This window comes from Lynx canadensis, chromosome D3 (genome assembly GCF_007474595.2).
Source record: "Lynx canadensis isolate LIC74 chromosome D3, mLynCan4.pri.v2, whole genome shotgun sequence".
NCBI classification, from domain to species: domain Eukaryota; kingdom Metazoa; phylum Chordata; class Mammalia; order Carnivora; family Felidae; genus Lynx; species Lynx canadensis.
The window spans coordinates 75,052,611-75,069,088 of NC_044314.2; the positions used below are offsets into that span (position 1 = coordinate 75,052,611).

Sequence of the window (16,478 nt, forward strand, 5' to 3'; positions counted from 1 at the left end):
ACGAAAGCCCTGCCTCTCAGGAATTTGTCTGTCCCTGTTCCTACCCAGCTTCTCCCTGGGCACTTGCCTACAAACGAGCAGAACCAGCACGAGTCAGGTGAGTGGAGGGTGGGCTCAGTCTGCAGCCCCACCCTCCAGCACCTTGGCCTTGCCCACGCCTGTCACACTCCCTCATCACCCCTCTCACCTGGGTCCACACAGGCATGCCGAGAGGGTATCCTGGACACAGTCGTCATGCCAGCTCGGGCACTCATTCATGCGAGCATGGGCCTACAAGTGAGATGGCATCAGGGGGCTGCTGTCTGGTATTTGCAGGCAGGGTGGGGGCAGTGGCCTTGAGGACCCTGGTACTTAGCCATTCCCACCTCCCTCAAAAACTTGCAGGCCTCTGGCAGAAGAAGTCTCTGCCATTGATACATTCCCCCTTCATCCTGTCCTCCACCCAGCTCTCTCTACCCCACTCCACCATCCAGCGGTCAGGCCATGCCCCCACCCTCCCCCCAGCTGGTTATGTACCTGGGCAATTACAGTTCCTGGGAACTAACGCCCAGTCCTCAGCGTGGCTCAAGAGCCTGTGCTCATCTTGCCACGTTGACCTTGGTCTCCCAGCATATGCCCTTGGCCACACCCGGCTGCTGGAGAGTCAAACACACTCAACCTTCCTGCTTCCAGCATTAGCTCAGGCCCTTCCCTCTGCCGAGACCAATTTGGGATTTAAGGTCACTTCTAGGAGTCTCTTCTGTCTCTCCTCCTGGCAGGCAACCTGGGGATCCTGCTGCCCCTCCGTCCTACGATGGTGCCCAGCATGGCTAGTTCGGTTGTGGCCTCCCTCCCGGACATAGCTGTCACCTACACTGAACTCACAGTGACTGTTTAACTTCATTAACTTTATTGTTCGTTTACTTCTTATACTTTATTGCAGTGTCTGTTGAAAGAGAAACCATCCAATTGTTTGAACAACAAAGTAGCTGGTTTGGATCTAGAAGGCACAGGCTGCCTCCACCCCCAAACCCCTGGGGAAAGATGGAAAAGGCCCAGGAAAGCAAACAAGTATGAAGGATCTCTGAAAGGGAGGCCATCAGAACAGGATCTGAGGGGGAAGACAACCCCCGGGGCCCCCAGGGCAGGACAGATGTAACATGGGAGCCTGGACTCAGGCTGGAAATGACACAGGCTGGACCAAGCAGGGGCACCAAGGCCCAGGGAAAGGGGCTCAGAGCCCTAGGTTAAGGACCCCATTTATTGGTTGGCACTGACATCTACTGTCACATCTAAGAACTGCAGCCACATGCGCCACGTGGCCTCCCGCTGTAGCAGGGGGAAAGGGGGTGCCTGGGAGACTGGATCCTGGCTCTCTCATAAGAAAACTATTCACTCACTGGAAAACAAATATTGTCAAATGGAACTGTAAGAAACTTGAAAGTGTCGTGTACTTTGACAAGGTCTGTTTCTGTGACATGAGTGCAATTTCCCAGTTTTGTGTTCAGGCATGTGGTTGGTGATGAGAAGCCCTTGATTACAAAACAGGGTGTTGGCTTTCAGTGATTTTTTTTAATTTTTTGTTTAATGTTTATTTATTCTTGAGACAGAGAGAGACAGAGCATGAATGGGGGAGGGTCAGAGAGAGAGGGAGACACAGAATCTGAAGCAGGCTCCAGGCTCTGGGCTGTCAGCACAGAGCCCGACCCGGGGCTCGAACCCACGGACCGTGAGATCATGACCTGAGCCGAAGTCGGACGCTTAACCGACTGAGCCACCCAGGCACCCCTGCTTTCAGTGATTAAAGACACTGTGTTCTTTCCTTCTTGAGACACCGCTAAGATGCTAGTGAAACCATTCACCAAGGGTTAACCAAGAGTTAACAAGGCAGGTAGTACAGCTCAAATCTTTCCCCCCGATCTGCTTCTCTGCCACCTTGTTTCGGTAAGATAATATTCATGCTCGATGCCATGATAGCCAACTGTGAATTCTGTTGTTTTGCAGATCAAGTTTTCATAAAGAAACCAGCCAGGGTGGGTGGCTCAGTGGGTTAAGTGTCTGACTTTGGCTCAGGTCATGATATTGTGGTTCATGAGTTCCAGCCCCTCATCAGGCTCTGTGCTGACAGCTCAGAGCCTGGAGCCTGCTTCAGATTGTCTCCCTCTCTCTCTGCCCCTGCCCCACTTGCACTCTCTCAAAAATAAACAAAAAAAAAAAAAAAAAAAAAAGCCAGCCAGAACCCAGAACCACTGACTCTTTCTTTGAGCACAACAAAATTAGATTGACCCTCCCATATTTACCAACTTTCTTTGGCTGAGGAGTCATGTGACTCCTCTCTGCTTTCCCCAGACCTTCTTCTGATGGCCTTTAAAAATCCCTGACTCAGGGGGCGCCTGGGTGGCGCAGTCGGTTAAGCGTCCGGCTTCAGCCAGGTCACGATCTCGCGGTCCGTGAGTTCGAGCCCCGCGTCGGGCTCTGGGCTGATGGCTCAGAGCCTGGAGCCTGTTTCCTATTCTGTGTCTCCCTCTCTCTCTGACCCTCCCCCGTTCATGCTCTGTCTCTCTCTGTCCCAAAAATAAATAAACGTTGAAAAAAAAAAAAAAATCCCTGACTCAGGATCACTTGGGTGGTTCAGTCAGTTAAGCATCCCACTCTTGGTTTTGGCTCAGGTCATGATCTCACTTTTCCTGAGATCTCACCATTCCTGAGATCGAGCCCAAAGTTGGGTTCTGCTCTGCGCTGACAGCGTGGAGCCTGCTTGAGATACTCTCTCTCCCTCTCTCTCTGCCCCTCCCCCACTCACATTTTTCTCTCTCTCTCTCTCAATAAATAAATAAATAAATACACCTTTTTAAAAAAATCCCTGGGGCATCTGGGTTCCTCAGTTGGTTAAGCATCTGACTCTTGATTTGGGCTCTGGTCATGATCTCATGGTTTGTGAGATTGAGCCCAGTATTGGGATCTGTGCTGACAGTGCAGAGCCTGCTTGGGATTCTCTCTCCCTCTCTCTCTCTCTGCAACCCTCTCAAAATAAATAAATAAACTGTGAAAAACTTTTTTTGTTTGAAAATGGCCTGTGATAGCAGAATCGAATCTATAACTACAGAGGACGAACTATTGGGTGCCAGAGGGAAGACGGGGTGAGGGCACTGGGAAAATAGCTGAAGGGGAGTGGAGGTACAGGCTTCCAGTTATGGAATGAATAAGTCAAGGGGATGAAAGGTACAGCACATACAGTCAATGATATTGTAAGAGCATCGTATAGTGAAGGATGGCAGCTACATTTGTGAGCACAGCATAAAGTACAGAGTTGTCAAATCACTATGCTGTACACCTGAAAATGGCATAACTGTGTGTCCACTAAAAAGTATTTTTTAATAAATAAATGATTTTTAAAAATCATTCCATTTCCGGAAAAAAAAAAAAAAAAGACGCACGATACCCTTACCCAGCAATGCCATTTGTGGGAGTGTCCCACAGTTGTATTCAGCAGTGACCCACGAGGGCAGTGGCAGTAATAGTCACAGATTACTGGTCCATTAGCAGGAACTGGGTGGCCCTGTTCCCGTCCACAGGTGCAGTGGCCACCGTGCACTGTAGTAAAGCGCACTTTACTCAGTGACTCAGTGAGCTCATACATGCATTGTGCTCAGAGCTGGGCGTGGCTCATCAGAAGCATATTATACAGGGGCACCGGGGTGGTTCAGTTGGTTAAGCATCCGACTTTGGCTCAGGTCATGATCTCATGGTCCATGATGAGTTCAAGCCCCGCATCAGGCTCACCGCTGTCAGCGCAGAGCCTGCTTTGGATTCTCTGTCCCTCTCTTTCTCTGCCCCTTCCACACTTGCATTTGATCTCTATCTCCCTCTCTCAAAAATAAGCATTAAAAAAAAAACTTGGGGCGCCTGGGTGGTGCAGTCGGTTAAGCGTCCGACTTCAGCCAGGTCACGATCTCGCGGTCCGTGAGTTCGAGCCCCGCGTCGGGCTCTGGGCTGATGGCTCAGAGCCTGGAGCCTGTTTCCGATTCTGTGTCTCCCTCTCTCTCTGACCCTCCCCCGTTCATGCTCTGTCTCTCTCTGTCCCAAAAATAAATAAACGTTGAAAAAAAAAATTAAAAAAAAAAAAAAACTTAAGAAAAAAGAAGCATACTATATAACTCAGCTGCCCCAGTTCTTAAAAAAAAAAAAAAAAAAAAAGTTCTCTAATGAAATGACCATGTATCAAAATACTTCTCAATAACTAGTGTCTCCCTGACACCAGTGCCTCCTGGTCCATCACACCAACCTTTTCACCAGTTACCACTTCACTGCTATTTTCTTATTCAAATACAACTACAAATCTCTCCGAAGATGCAGGATGCCACAAAATAATGGCAGCAGATGCCTTTGATCCACGGTCAGGTCTGCAGACTTGTTTAGAAACCTGTATGACAGTGATTTCACTGTTTCAAGCCCTTAGGGCAGGATTCATCGAATGGAATATACAATGAAACCGTCAAAATTCAGTCACAGTTGGTCTGAAACCTATTTGGTGTTAGACGCATTGAAGCAAGCCCAGGCAGAGCTCGCAGCTCATCAGGAAAAAAATTCTCCATGCTAACAACCTCATTGGTATCTCAATTTGGAGACTTAATGCTGATGCTAGACAACTGTGTGATTTTACGCAGCTGGAGTGTCTGGATTCCAGGTGTGTATTTGACTGACCTCTCCCTGTGTCTTGTCTTGTATCTGTAACTGGAAGCAAGGCCCAGATACCAAAACAACGTGGCCTGAGACCTTATGGTGCTGGACAACTTATTGCAGGTTATGATCATATGGGTCTTCACTTTTTCTAAACAGACTGAGCCTCCCAAGCACCTCAAAAAAGATTTTATTTCTAAGTAATCTCTACACTCAATGTGGAGCTCAGACGTACAACCCTGAGATCAAGAATCGCATGCTCTACTGACTGAGCCAGCCAGGCACCCCAGTAATCTGTACTTTGAACCCAAAGATACAGGGTGGTGAAAAGTACGTTTTAAGAATCAGTACAGATGTGAATTTTTTCTCATGCAACCTCACTGAAACCATATAATGGGGTACGTTTTTCTTTGAGCAAGTCTATACGATCAATCATTTTCTAGAAAGTATCTCTGTCTGTACTAATGTAAAAATAAATGAATAGGGATGCCTGGATGGCTTAGTCTGTTAAGTGTCCGAATCTTGATTTTGGCTCAGGTCATGATCTCATAGTGGGTGGGTTTGAGACCTACATCGGGCTCTGTGCTGACTGTGTGGAGCCTGCTTGGGATTCTCTCTTCCTCTCTCTGTCCCTCCCCCCGCTCCCTCTCTTTTAAAAATGAATAAATAAACATTAAATATTTTATCTATCTATCTATCTATCTATCATCTATCTATTTAAAACTCCTGGCAAGGCTTGGGATCTCCCTACTATGGGCTAGATATTTGAATTCCCTTCTCCAAATTTATATGATGCAATCCTACCCCCCAAGGTGATGGTATGAGTCCCTTGTGAATGAGATTACTGACCTTATAAGAGAGATTCCAGGGAACTCTTTAGCCCCTTCTACCACATGAGGACATGGAAAGAAGACAGCCATTTATGAACCAGGAAGCAGGCTCTCATCAAATACTGTATCTATGGGCATCTTGATATTGTGCTTCCCAAACTCCAGAAGTGTTGAGAAACAAATGTTTGTCACTTAAGTCACACTGCCCAAGGTTCACAGGGAGGAGGCATGAAGTGGTGGTTATGTTCTGACATGACTGACTTCCCTCTGGGTAAGGAAGGCTGCCAGGCACAGATGGAAAAGATCCCAAAAGTTCTGGACTCCAAGAAGGTGGGGGGTGAGGAGGGGGACTTTAGGAGGAGGAGGAGGGGGACCTTGGGAGGATCAGGGCCTTGGAGAAGTACTGCTGAGTCCGGCTTGGAGGAGATGCCATTCCACCTGGTGAAGATGTGTTGGAGCAGCTGGCCTGGGACACCAGGTGCAGGTAGCGTGCCAGGTTCATGGTGGGGCAGGACACTGTGACTAGCATGGAGGTCTGAGGGCAAGCATGACTGGGGCCAATGAGAGGCCACCTCATTCCCACTGGGGATTCACCAGGAGGGCAGCTGGAAGCTGACTCTTTCACCACCTGGCAGAACACACCAAAATCAGGGTGTAGGAAACCGACAAATCAAAACTGAAAAATAGCCACAAGCCCCAGGATTAGGAGACAGTTCCAGAGAATAAAGAAGAAGTGCCAAACCATCAGCTTTCTTGGGTACTGATCTGGGCCAGGAGACTCATGGCCGAATTTTGAACATCCTGGAGCAGGCAGCCAACAAAACAGTCCCGCAGCCCCCACCAGAACTCTACTCATATATGCTATTTTGTATTTCCAGGATCTCCTGAGGAGTCTGGAATAGGGACTGATGGTTGGACACATGGTGGATTTGAAGACAGAAGTCTCCCACCTGGCCTGGGGCTTTGTTTCAAGCCACCCTTCCATCACTGTCAGGGATCTCATCACAGTTAGTTGGGGGTGGTGACACCTGGGGTTGAGCCCATTGCTTCTTACCCAGTATTCTAGATGTTAGTATGGTCCTGGGTCAATGTCTTCTTATCTTCTGTTTGGTTGAACTCCCTCCCGAAAAGCACACCTTGCTTTTATTAGGTAGCTCAGGAGAGGTGCACAGCTGGCATTTTCTATCTTCCCACAAGAGTGCTATTTTGGTTGGGTATAAAATCTTATGTGGAGAAACCCATTTTCCTCAGAATCGTTTTTCTCTTCTAGCACTCCTGTTCAAATAAATGAAGACATTTTGATGCCCAGGCAGAAATGGCCACAGGGATGCAATTGACCACCAGCTTCTCCAAGAACAGAGGTTTTTAGATCACGCCCTACACCATGGGGTATTAGACACAGGATTAAGCCCTGCCTTAAAACACTGATACCATGGGGCGCCTGGGTGGCGCAGTTGGTTAAGCGTCCGACTTCAGCCAGGTCACGATCTCGCGGTCCGTGAGTTCGAGCCCCGCGTCGGGCTCTGGGCTGATGGCTCAGAGCCTGGAGCCTGTTTCCGATTCTGTGTCTCCCTCTCTCTCTGCCCGTCCCCCGTTCATGCTCTGTCTCTCTCTGTCCCAAAAATAAATAAACGTTGAAAAAAAATTAAAAAAAAAAAAAACACTGATACCATGAACTGAGTAGGAGGCTAGAGGAGGTCAAAGGTTCCCGACACCATCAACATCCCCACACCAACAGGTCTTTGCTCTGGGGGCAGTGATTCTCCCATAACTGCAGTTGAACTCAGTTTGCAGTTTTCCAACACAACACTCTTAGGACCATTGTTTTCATTCACCCTGAGAGATACCAGAACCCTCTTCCATCAGTCCCTTTTCCAAGGTCTGATCTCAGTCCTATGGGGCCATCTTTGGGGTTCTGGAGGCAGCAACACTCTCCTCAGAGACCTAAGTTCTACTTCTCCTTCAGCACCTGGATTTTAATACTTCCAATTTCCTCCCTTGGTCCCCCAGCCCTAGGGTTATTGGCTGTCTCTGGGATAATCTGGGTTTTCTTTGCCAGTGGAGTTCTATCATGCCTGGTGACCAATTCTTTTTATTACATTCTCTCTGCCAAAATTACTGATGTGGGCTTGGTCATACAAATAAACCCAGCTGATATACACGGTGGCTTATGCAACAATCTATAACCCCATAGTTTGCTGTTATGCTCAAACTGCTGGAAGACAGGAGTGCTAGTTGTCTTTTAAGTTTCCCAGACTTCAAAAATCATTACCATATCCCATGAAACACCATCTATATCCCTTAGTAGTTTTCAATTCTCATTGATTTCTTAATATTTTGTTGTCCTGGTACCAATGCTATATTGACTTGTTATCTGTGAGGTTACTTTGGTTAACTGTGATGAGGGTTATTGGAACATACTTTTATTCCATACATATAATACAACAGTGTAATAAACCCAATAAGTCTAGGGCCTGGGTGGCTCAGTTGGTTAAGCATCCAACTCTTGGTCTCAGCTCAGATCTTGATCTCAAGATCATGAGTTCAAGTCCCAAGTTGGGCTCCACACTGGGCATAGAGCCTACTTAAAAAATAAATAAAAATTAAAAAAAACCCAAAAAACAAAAAACAATAGTTCTTGGTTCTTTATTCAAGTTGGAGTCTTCATTATTTAAAAAAAAAATTTTTTTTAATCTTTATTTTTGAGAGAGAGACAGAGTGTGAGTAGGGGAGGAGCAGAGAGAGAGAGAGAGACACAGAATCCGAAGCAGGCTCCAGGCTCTGAGCTGTCAGCAAAGAGCCCGACACAGGGCCCAAACCCACGAACCATGAGATCATGACCTGAGCCGAAGTCGGACGCTCAACCGACTGAGCCACCCAGGTGCCCCAAAGAGTCTTCATTATTTTTAAAAGACCAATGACATTTGCTGATTTTTAGTTGATTTCTTTTTCTTCATGTTATTGAATTTTCAGAGCTTTTCACATATGGTAGATTTTAGTCTTCTATTGATTATTGTATCTGCTGCACTGAGAAGAAGCACTACCAAGGACATAAGGTATCCTGCCTGTGCAGAGCTCCTCCTGGGGTCAGAAACAAGACACTGAGGCAAGATGGAAAAAATGAAAAAGGACAAGTAAGAAACTAAGAATGAATCTTTATTGCTAATCTCCTGGCCTCCAACCATCAGTCCCTATTCCAGATTCCTCAGGGGATCCTAGAAATATAAAATAGCATATAGGGGGAGAGTTCTGGTGGAGGCTGCAGGACTGTTTTGTTAGCCGTCTGCTCTAGGATGTTCAAGATGGGGCCATGGGTCTCCTGGCACAGATCAGTACCCAGGAAAGCCTCTACTCAGTCACGCCATGCTGCCAGTTTCAGCTGTCCCTCAAATAGGTCACAGCCAAGAGCCACAGGCTGTGGGGACAAGGATGGGAAAGTTAAAGTGATACTGAGGCCTCAATGTCAGGCCCCTTCCCCAAACCCCACGTAAGGCCCAGGGCAGTGTGGCCAACATTAGGGCCCAAGAGCACCAGCATGAAATACACACAGGAGGGGAGCAGGAGGTCAGGGCTCCATCACTAATTCAAAGAGAAACTTGCTCTGTGATTCTGGGCAAATTCCTAGCTTTCTGTAGGCCTCAGTGTTTCTGTCTGTGTAATGGGCATGATGATAGGAGGAATGCTGCCCACAGATAATCCTCCTCTGGCCAAGCTGGTACCTGCACCAGCTCCTCCAGCACCATGAGCTCAGCCAGCGTCACCTGCTGGCTGTTGAGGAAGGCCCAGCCCCCCAGGAACTTGTCCTCCAGCCACTGCAGTGCCCAGTCCGTGGTGGCCCTGTTGCGCTCCACCTTCTCCTCAGTCACATGGACCCCAATGAGTGGTGCCAACACCTAATGGGGGCAAAGGGTGGGCTCAGGCTGTGGTCCCTGCCTCCTCCCGGGTCCCTGACAGTCAACAATCCCCAGATGGCTCTCCTCACCTGGGTCCACAAGGGCACGCCAAAGGTATCACGGATGCAGTCAGCATGCCAGCCCAGGTGCTTGTGGGCATGAAAACGGGCCCAAAGTTCAGATGGGTACCAGTGGTCTGCCGTCTGGTACTTAAAGCTTAAGTAAATCAAGATGGCGGTGCTGGAGATAAGGGCAAGAGCAGCAACTGTGATGACCCCGGTTCGTGGCCTTTACCTCAGCTGCTCCCACCCCTCAGTGGGGTTCTGGGGCTTCTCTGTACTTGTTGGCCTCCACTCCTACCTGCAGCTCCCTGGGCATTGCCTCCTCTCTCTCCCCTGACTCTACCCTCCAGATTTCCCCCATTCCTTTGCTATCTCAAGCAAGGAATCTTGGCCAAACCTGCTGCTTTGAGCATCAAGAGCCTTCTCTCTGTGATATCACAGCAGCGGCTCTCTGAGCTAGAGACTTGTCATCCCATTTGTGCATGAGGAAACAAAGGTTCAGAATAGTGACTTGTGCAAGGCCTCACAGCCCAGAAAAGACTCTCTGGGCGTCTGGAATCTTGTATCAAGTCTAAGTGCATGGGTCAGAGGCCAAGAGGGGAAACATGTCCTCAGATCTGCCATGGGTCCCTTCTGACAGGGTCCTCTGGCCATCACTCCTGCAGCCACCTGACTTCTTGTCCTCTATCTGCCTGGTGGCTGGCCCTCACTATGGGTCGTGCCCTCAAGTCCTGGCAGACCCTGGAGGGTAGCCTGAGGAGTCAGAAGAGGCCCTTTTGGCTTCCATTTGTTGAACCTGCTCTCTGTGCAACACTGGATAAAAGTTCCCATGTTCTCTTTTAAATTTTTTTAATGTTTATTCATTTTTGAGAGAGGGAGAGAGAGAGAGTGAGCATGAGTAGGGGAGGGGCAGAAAGAGAGGGAGACAGGATCTGGAGCGGGCTGTGTGCCGACAACACCAGAGCCAGACGCGTGGCTTGAACTCACAAACCGTGAGATCATGACCTGAGCCAAAGTCAGACGCTTGTATTACACCTGGGTGCCCCCACATGTTCTCTTCTAGTAACCCTCAGTCTGGGGGAGGAGAGGCTCTGCGGTCCAGAAGGGAGGAGGAAGGCAAAAGAGGTACAGAGGCATGTTGTATCAGCCCCCCCACCCCAGTCATCCTGATCACCTCCCTCCCCAGCTGTCAGCTCTCACCACACCCCTCACCTTCACCCCCACCTGCCCCCTGTGGTCTGAGAGGGCACACAGTGGGAGAGCCAGAGGCCAGGTGGGCTGGGGGCTTAGGAGGAAGGAGGGAAGATGAGCACCTTTCAGTCAAGACGAAGTCACCATCCTTGAGGGTGGATACCTTCTGCAGGATGTTAAACTGGGAGAACTCCCCGCTCACGAGGTGCCCAGTAGAGGAAAAGCCCTTGGGAGCAAGAACCACACCAGCTGTGCCCTCCCTCTCCCTTCCCCAGCCAGAACCCCAGGGGCCAGGCTGGGCTAAGAAACAGCTGGGTCTGTGGGGAGGGCTGTGTGGGGCCATGGCAGGGCCATGGCTGGGCCTTGGGACCAGGAATGAGGATGGCCTCCTTGCCCTGCCACCTCCCAGGGTGGCTGAGGGGTTTCAGCGGGTGCAGTCAGGTGCTCCAGATGGATGAAGAGGAGTTATTTGGCCAGAATTAGGGTGGGGAGGGGGAAGGGAGGCAAAGAGGGGAGGCTCAGCAACTCTTACCTCTAAATTCTCACATTGTGGCCATGTCCCCAGGGTCTTTAGGGTTTTATGACTTTAAACACAGGCTTTCAAGGCAGGAACTCTGAAAATCCAGTTCAGTAGTTTCTTCCCGTCACACGATGTGGAAATAACATTATCCTCCTTTTCAGAGGGGAAAACCAAGGTTCAGAGGGCCTGTGACCTGTCCAAGGCCACACAGCAGAGGGCAGTCTCTGGTGGGAGACACAGATGAGAACAAAGGCAAAAGAAATGTAGATAAAATGAAATTTACTTACAACTTGCAGCCCTTTGATAAATACCAGAGACGGAGACAGTGTGACTTTCCTCAAAGAATTCACAACTGCCTTAATGTTAATGTTTTGCCAGAGGCAAAAAGCAACATTAGCTTGACAGTAGCCAGACCTCCAGGATCCTGTAATTCTTCTGTAACACACAGAAATCCCTTTAAAGACTTCCTTTGTCTCTACCTGCCTCTCCCCCACCCAATTCCTAAATACCTAATCAGTTGCACCTCATGATCCCAGGGCAACTCTTTCTCCCTCCAGTCTTGTCTCCTGTCTCCATGCTATAATAAAAGGATCTTTTTGCACCCAAAACGTCTCAAGAATTCTTTCTTGACTGTTCCCTCACTGCCTAAAATTATTTTTGGTGCCTAACGTGGGGCTATTCCTCTTGTCTGGACTCTGAGCCTTGGTGCAAACTTGGTGAGTTATTCCCTCTTCTTTTATTTCAGAGGCTTTTCAAGAATGTGGTCTTATTGGAACACTTTCATGTCGATTTCTCAGGCTACAATTTTCTAGCCCGTGGCTATGTTACAGAGAGGAACAAAAGCCTGCCTTTTGGCTGGAAGTTAGTACTTTGATCAGAATGGTAATAAGACGCAGAAACTTGGTGCTCTCTCTGTATTCTTATTCTTACACAGAGTTGCCTTTTGTAAGACTCCCATGTGAGGTCTCCTCTTCATTGGTCCAATTGTGATCCCCTCCACATCTCTGGTCTAGCTCTTCTACCTGAGAGACCTCCACTCAGAGCCAGCTAAAACCAAAACCTGATTGAATTAAAACCCAACTGGGACCGTTTCCTAGGGAAATTGGCTATAAAGACAACATGTGTTGAAATGTCCCTTAGACCACGATGGATTTCCATCTTTACTATTGTTCATCAATGTCCTCTACTGACTACTTAAATTGTAACGTTAGGTATTTCCCCTCCTGCAAATTCTTAGCATTTCCACGGGTTAAAACAGCAGGGTCTCTTGCTCCATCTACCGGCACCTATTGTGTCTGGGAAAAACAATAAGGAAGCAAAGGGATGTCGACATCCCTTCAGGAAAAAAGTCAGTACTCAACATGGCTCTTTGAGGGATGCCTCTTGTCGCTTTGAACACTAGAAACCCTTGATATGATCCTGAGTGGGATGCCACCCAGGAGTCAGGGGGGTATGGTAATGGACTTTTCCACTTTTATAGGACCATGGGATCTTCCTCTTCAGTCCCTAAGGGCTCCCTGTTGGGGCATCTCTTAACCCATTGGAACCAATTTGGATTGCAAGATTTAAAGAAGAAAAGACTCATCTTCTGTAATAATGCATGGGCTCATTACTCCCTAAGAGACGAGGAAAAATGGTCCATTAATGCAACAATAAACTTAAATACTATACGCCAACTAGATATCTTCTGCAGGAAACAAGGCAAATGGACCAAAGTGCCCTATGTCCGGGCCTTCATGACCTTAAATCAAGATCGTGACATAAGGGCTTCTTACAGAATGTGTTTAGCCACGAAGCAGGTTAATAAACCCCCTCTGGACATATTGGATGATGATTGTCTAAATAGGTCCCCTCCTTCTAACAAACCTGGGCTACCCGAGGAATCATCATCCAGTTCAGACAAAGGGGACATTGACTCTGTTACTATCCCTCCTATAAGCCCCAAGACTCTTCTGCTCCCAACCCAGCTGGGCATGCCAGGAGTGGAACCCCCATCTTCCAGGAGCTCCTCCAAAGTCTGGACTATATCCCCCTCGGGAGGTTGCTAATGAAGAAGTGGGCACAATTTGAGTCCCTGTCCCATTCTCCATGGCAGACCTGGCTCAGATAAAACAATTAGGATGATATTCTGAAAACCCTTGTCAATTTATTGAGGGTTTTCAACAGTTATCTATTATGTTTCATTTGACCTGTCAAGATATCCATGTTATATTAACTCGTTCTTGTACCCATGAGGAAAAGAACCCTATCTGGGCAGGGACTCAAGAATTTGATGGGGGCGCCTGGGTGGCGCAGTCGGTTAAGCGTCCGACTTCAGCCAGGTCACGATCTCGCGGTCTGTGAGTTCGAGCCCCGCGTCGGGCTCTGGGCTGATGGCTCAGAGCCTGGAGCCTGTTTCCGATTCTGTGTCTCCCTCTCTCTCTGCCCCTCCCCCGTTCATGCTCTGTCTCTCTCTGTCCCAAAGATAAATAAACGTTGAAAAAAAAAAAAAAAAAAAAAGAATTTGCTGATGAACTAGCAGCCAGAGATAGAGATTGTTACATGGTAGGGGGCGCTGCTGTCCCAAATACTGAACCACATTGGAATTATGCAGGCAGGCAAAGGGAAAGAGGAAACCATAAGATGGCTTGTTCAATAGAAGGAATGAAAAAAGATTCTAAACCTGGAAGTTTTGTTAAAATTCAGAAAGTTCCTCAAGGAGCTGATGAAAATCTGATATGCCCCGATTCGAGAGACCCCCCCCCCCCCCCGGAAAACAAACCACCAGAGTCCAGAGTCAAAGCCAAGCGGCAAGGGTTGTTTATTGCAGGTTCGAACCCGGTCCTCCGCGCACTCGTTGCCGGTGACGCTAAGAGGCCCCCAGCGAGGATCTTACAGCTTTTATAGACAGGCACAAACAAGTTAGGGATTTTTTTGTGGTTACAGAGCTGTTATTGGTTGACATTTAAATTTGAACACTCGGCAGGACTTGATTGGTTCCCGCCTTTTTTCAAACCACTCAGCAGAACTTGATTGGTTCCCGCCTTTAGGTCAGACCACAACCTGGCACGCCCTGGCTGGCTCCGGGAACGGCGTGGGCGGGGGGGGGTGGGGGGGGGGTCTTTTCTTTGCAGTTGTGAGTACACCTGGTAATTTTTCTCTTAGTCTCTCATTCTCCCCTCTCTTTGGCGCTTTAAGAGCCAATCTTGGATCTTATGTGTCTGACTCAAATGTTTCGGTAATGACGGGTTGGTATTGAGTCCTAAGGACCATCAGTTGGATCGTGTTAACTCGGTCTTTGATAAAGGCAACTAGTTTATTAATAATATAAAGCCCGAAGGTGAGGAGGAGAAGGAGGAGTATAAGGGGCCCAGCTAAAGCAGAAAGCAGGGTAGCTAGCCATGGGGACTGATTGAACCAAGACTCAAACCAGCCTTGTTGTTCTTGTTCACGCCTCTGTTTGGCCAGGCCTTCTCTAACTTTAGCCATGGACTCTCGGACTACTCCAGTGTGGTCAGCATAAAAACAACATTCTTCTCTTAAGGCTGCACATAAACCTCCCTGTTGGAGGAAGACTAGATCTAGCCCCCTTCGGTTCTGTAGGACTACTTCAGAAAGGGAGGTCAGAGATTTTTCGAGGTGCGAGATTGAGTCCTCAAGTCTGGCTATATCCTCATCAATGGCTGCCCTTAAGCTATTGAACCCCCCGGTGCTGGATGACTAGTGATGAGATTCCTGTTCCTGCCCCTATGGTACCGAGGCCAAATAAGGTGGCCAAGGTTATGGCCTTAAAGGGTTCCCGTTTTGTTCTTATTGACTCTCTTGCTTCCGTCCCTTCTGTCCACAGATCATATACAACATTTTCTCGGTGGTAAATAACCTTTGGAAATACTAATACCATGATACAATATTTGGGTGACGAATTAAAAACATCTCTGCTAACACATGGGGTGAGCCCTGTCTTAGAACAAATCCACCAACTGTCAGGAGCTGGAATTATCCATTTAGATTCATCTATAGAGTAATTAGTCGGGGCACAGAGCTGGATATGGCTAGAGGGGACCTTTCCTATACAAGTCCCATTGCCAGTGACCGCTTGCAGTGTGAGGCCAGGGCCCTTTCGATTCCACTTGGAAGCTGCTGGCGACTCTTCTCCTGACTGTGAAAAAGGGGCAGCTAGACCTATGGCTTCGTAGAAGGGGGGTTTTATATCATAACATAGCCAGCAGGCCCTTGTTGCCTCAGGGTCCGATCGGTTTAAGGCCTCATAGGCTGCTGTTAGCAATTTCCATAGGGAGTCTACCTTCTGGGTTCTGATTTTCTTGGACAGCTTGTGCTTTTACTCCTGGGGTAAGGACAGGGTTCCTGCTGGAGGGAGTAGTGGGGATCTGCCTGGGGATAGGCTCCTCTTTTTTTTTTTTTTTTTTTTTTCCTAATACTTGATTTGGCCCCACCGGTTGTACAAGAGGGGAGACTTTTAATTTTATTTGAATGGCAGTCCCAAAGAGGGGACGTTGATATAAGTAGAGTCCCCAAGTGAGTCCTAAGACCCATCGCCTGTCTTTTTTCCCTTCCTCTGTAAATCTTTTTTTTTTTTTAATTTTTTTTAATGTTTATTTATTTTTGAGACAGAGACAGACAGAGCATGAACAGGGGAGGGTCAGAGAGAGAAGGAGGCACAGAATCTGAAACAGGTTACAGGCTCTGAGCTGTCAGCACAGAGCCCGACGCGGGGCTCGAACTCACAGACCGCGAGATCATGACCTGAGCTGAAGTTGGCCGCTTAACCGACTGAGCCACCCAGGCGCCCCCCCCTTCCTCTGTAAATCTTACACGAATAAGGTTACAGTTTTCATGATACCTGGTGCGGGTACATGGTCGGACATGGGACATTTCAATAAATTGGGGTTTTACTTCCCACTTCCATTCCCCATCATTGGAGGTGACGCAACTCCAGGCTGCGCAATAGAGGGTTTCAAACCCTCCACATGTGCGCCTCATCGCCCCCGTCCTAAATCCCGGACATGTATAAAATCCATTTCTACTTATTGATACCCTCCTTTGCAGTTGCCTCCATTTACCTCCTTCCATTTCTTCTAATGGACTAACTTTTTCTAAATTAAAATATAAATCTGGCCACCAGGTATTTAATGGGGCAGTTCCTAGGGTTTTGTTGTAGATTTCATGAGTCTCTAAGTTAGTAATTTCCCATGTCAAATTATAGGGGGTGTGGGGATTTGGATTTACAGACAGAATTTGCAGAACAATCAAGAGGAGGGCAAGTACCATAGAGTTACGGCTGGCTCAGTCCGTTGGCGGCGTAGGGTCAATTTTAAAGGATTGT

General features: G+C 48.1%; 1 protein-coding gene across 1 annotated transcript; it reads right to left on the reverse strand.

The window, feature by feature from the left end:
• Positions 1–8,694: 8,694 nt before the first annotated feature.
• LOC115528060 (glutathione S-transferase theta-2B-like) lies at positions 8,695–16,010 on the reverse strand. The gene is given in 5 exon segments (XM_030335837.1): positions 8,695–8,904; positions 9,209–9,382; positions 9,472–9,622; positions 10,758–10,861; positions 15,996–16,010. Coding segments are annotated over 5 exon segments (654 nt in total).
• Positions 16,011–16,478: the final 468 nt, after the last annotated feature.